The 2,242-nt window shown below is 62.5% G+C and overlaps 1 protein-coding gene across 1 annotated transcript; it reads right to left on the bottom strand.

Moving 5' to 3' along the window:
• Positions 1 to 1,494: 1,494 nt before the first annotated feature.
• On the bottom strand, positions 1,495 to 2,120 carry EMIHUDRAFT_253289 (hypothetical protein; the record flags this gene model as incomplete). Its single annotated transcript, XM_005785048.1, has 2 exons — positions 1,495 to 1,880; positions 1,988 to 2,120. The coding sequence occupies 2 exons, from the start codon at positions 2,118 to 2,120 to the stop codon at positions 1,495 to 1,497; spliced, it is 519 nt and encodes a 172-aa protein (XP_005785105.1).
• Positions 2,121 to 2,242: the final 122 nt, after the last annotated feature.

The raw sequence follows: 2,242 nt of genomic DNA, 5'->3' as shown, positions 1-2,242 counted from the left end.
CGAAATGAACTTAGAGCCAAACGGGGGGAAGCCGGGGAAGAGGACTCCGAGGAGGACGACACACAGTGGTAATCTCGTCGTCAGCTGTCACGATGGTCGATGCACCCGAAGGGGGGCCAAAATATGCCGCGAGGAGGGCAGAGCTGCGACGAGAGGCGGGAGAAGCCGCGAGGGCAAGGGAGCGGCAGGCGGCAGCGCCGTCGCAGAACGAGGCAGAGGAGAGCGACGCGAGTCGCGACACCGACAGAGGAAGAGGCGACAAAAGAGAGAACGACGAGAGTGGGACGACCGCGAGGTGGCATGAAGGTTGCAGCGAGAATCGGCGAGAGACTGCGAAGGGAGATAGGAAGAGGCGGACGCCCATGGTGGGGTGATGATAGGCGGAGCTGCGCAAGCACGAGATGGAGAACGCGAGGCTGTGGTGTTAAAGCAGTGAAAGGGTGGGCGACGGCTAGCGCATCACACCCCTCTCCATAAAATCCCTGTGTGGTGGCGGCGTGCCGTCCTCCCATCCCTCCCTTGGGTTGGCTGTTTTCTTTCTTTCTTTTTTTACGGCCGCTGGGTGCGCTTCTTACTTCCCCAACCCTGGGCGTGCAATTAATGACCGCACTCCAAGTCCTCCACAAAACTCCCTCTTACACTACACATGAACATGCATATGTGCATGCACATGTGCACGTGCATGTGCTACGGGTATGGGCCGCCGCTCGAACGCTTCCCGGTCGGACTAACATCTATCTGCTGACGTCGGCCGGTGACCCCTCGTCGATCGAGTGGCCTCCGGTTCGAAATCGGCAGGTTGAATATTTTTTCTACATCTGAGCGGGCTAAATTTTGCTCTAGATGCCTCCTACGGTTTCAAACTCGCGTTCTCGGGCAGGCGCCCGGTGCGTTGGTCGTTTTTCGTCACGGGACACGGGTTGCCGGGAGGCCGAATAGGCGCCCAAATATTGGCACGTAATAGTTCCCCAACTGCTTCACTGCGCCGCACCTTCACCCCAAACTGGTACGAGTTATACGTGCTGAATGAACCTTATAAACCTACACTCCTCGGAGGAGGAGGCCCGCCCTGCGGATGGTGCTCCATCACCCGCGACAAACCTACAGGACCGCGCACACGATCCACCACCACTACACCACTTGCTGAACAGTCACCGACCTTCGCCCTTCGGGTTCAGATGCCGATCCCTTTGCAAACGAGGGAAGAGAGACGTCTCGCGATACTACGGAGGGCCTCGGCCAAGATGTGCAAGAACGGTCAGACCACTCTGATCCCTCCACAGCACTAAGAATTTTTTATCCTTCTCCCACCCGCCACCGCCCCTCGTGCCTCGTTTGGGCTCTTGCCTCTTCTTCTCTTCGTTTGGCGTGTCCGCGGATTTATTCGTATGTATTTAGTTAGCAGAAAAAGAAAGATGCCGATATTCTCCTCGCGCGGCGTACTTCCTTTTTTCTGAGCTACACGGCTCACGGCACTCGGCCTCTCTCTCGATTTCAGAGCTTCAGCTCCTTGCGCAAGTGCTCTGGCAGCTCGACGCCCGCGCCATGCTTTCCGTGATCGATGGCCTGCCGGTAGGCGGCGAAGCATGCGATCGCGTCCGGATCGTCGAGCCCGCGGGGCGACTCCTTCGCCTTCCGCTCGCCCGCGCGGTACAGCTTGCCGACGGCGCACCCCTCGCGCAGCGTGGCCGCGTCCGTCATGTGCTCCTGCGCCAGCGCCAGCCAGTCGTCGCCCAAGCGCAGAGACGACTCCTCCGCCGCCACCTCGGGTTGCGCCGGCTCCGCCTTCGCCGCCGGCGCCGCGTCGGGGAGCGGCGCGTCTCCGCCCGGTGCGATGCTCTCCACGAGGCGCGCGTCCCAGCTCACAAAGTACAGGTCGCCTGACGGGTGTCGGGGACGCGTCGGGGCGAACTCCGGCCAATCTCGGTCAACCTCGGTCAACCTCGCTGTCTCGGGGGACGCGTCGGAATGTGGGTCCTCTCGGCACAGAGTCTCGGGCGATCTTCGCCGTCGAGGTCGCCGCTCGAGATGGCCTCGGGCAGCGCCTGGCGGCCCTCGTTCGAGAAGACAACCTCGCCGAACGCGCGCTCACTGAGCGCCGCCCACGCCTCCGCCGACATGCCGCCCGGCCGCGCCGTCACCACGGGCACGACCCGGCCGTCGGTGGGAAGCACGCACGGCGAGCGCGTGACGAAGACGCACGGGCCGACGCCGCGGACCAGCGGCACGCGCGGCGCGTCGA

Source organism: Emiliania huxleyi (genome assembly GCF_000372725.1).
Source record: "Emiliania huxleyi CCMP1516 chromosome Unknown EMIHUscaffold_1641, whole genome shotgun sequence".
Lineage (NCBI taxonomy): Eukaryota > Haptophyta > Isochrysidales > Noelaerhabdaceae > Emiliania > Emiliania huxleyi.
Note: the sequence above shows the minus strand (reverse complement) of the source record. Positions and strands in the feature narration are given on the sequence as shown.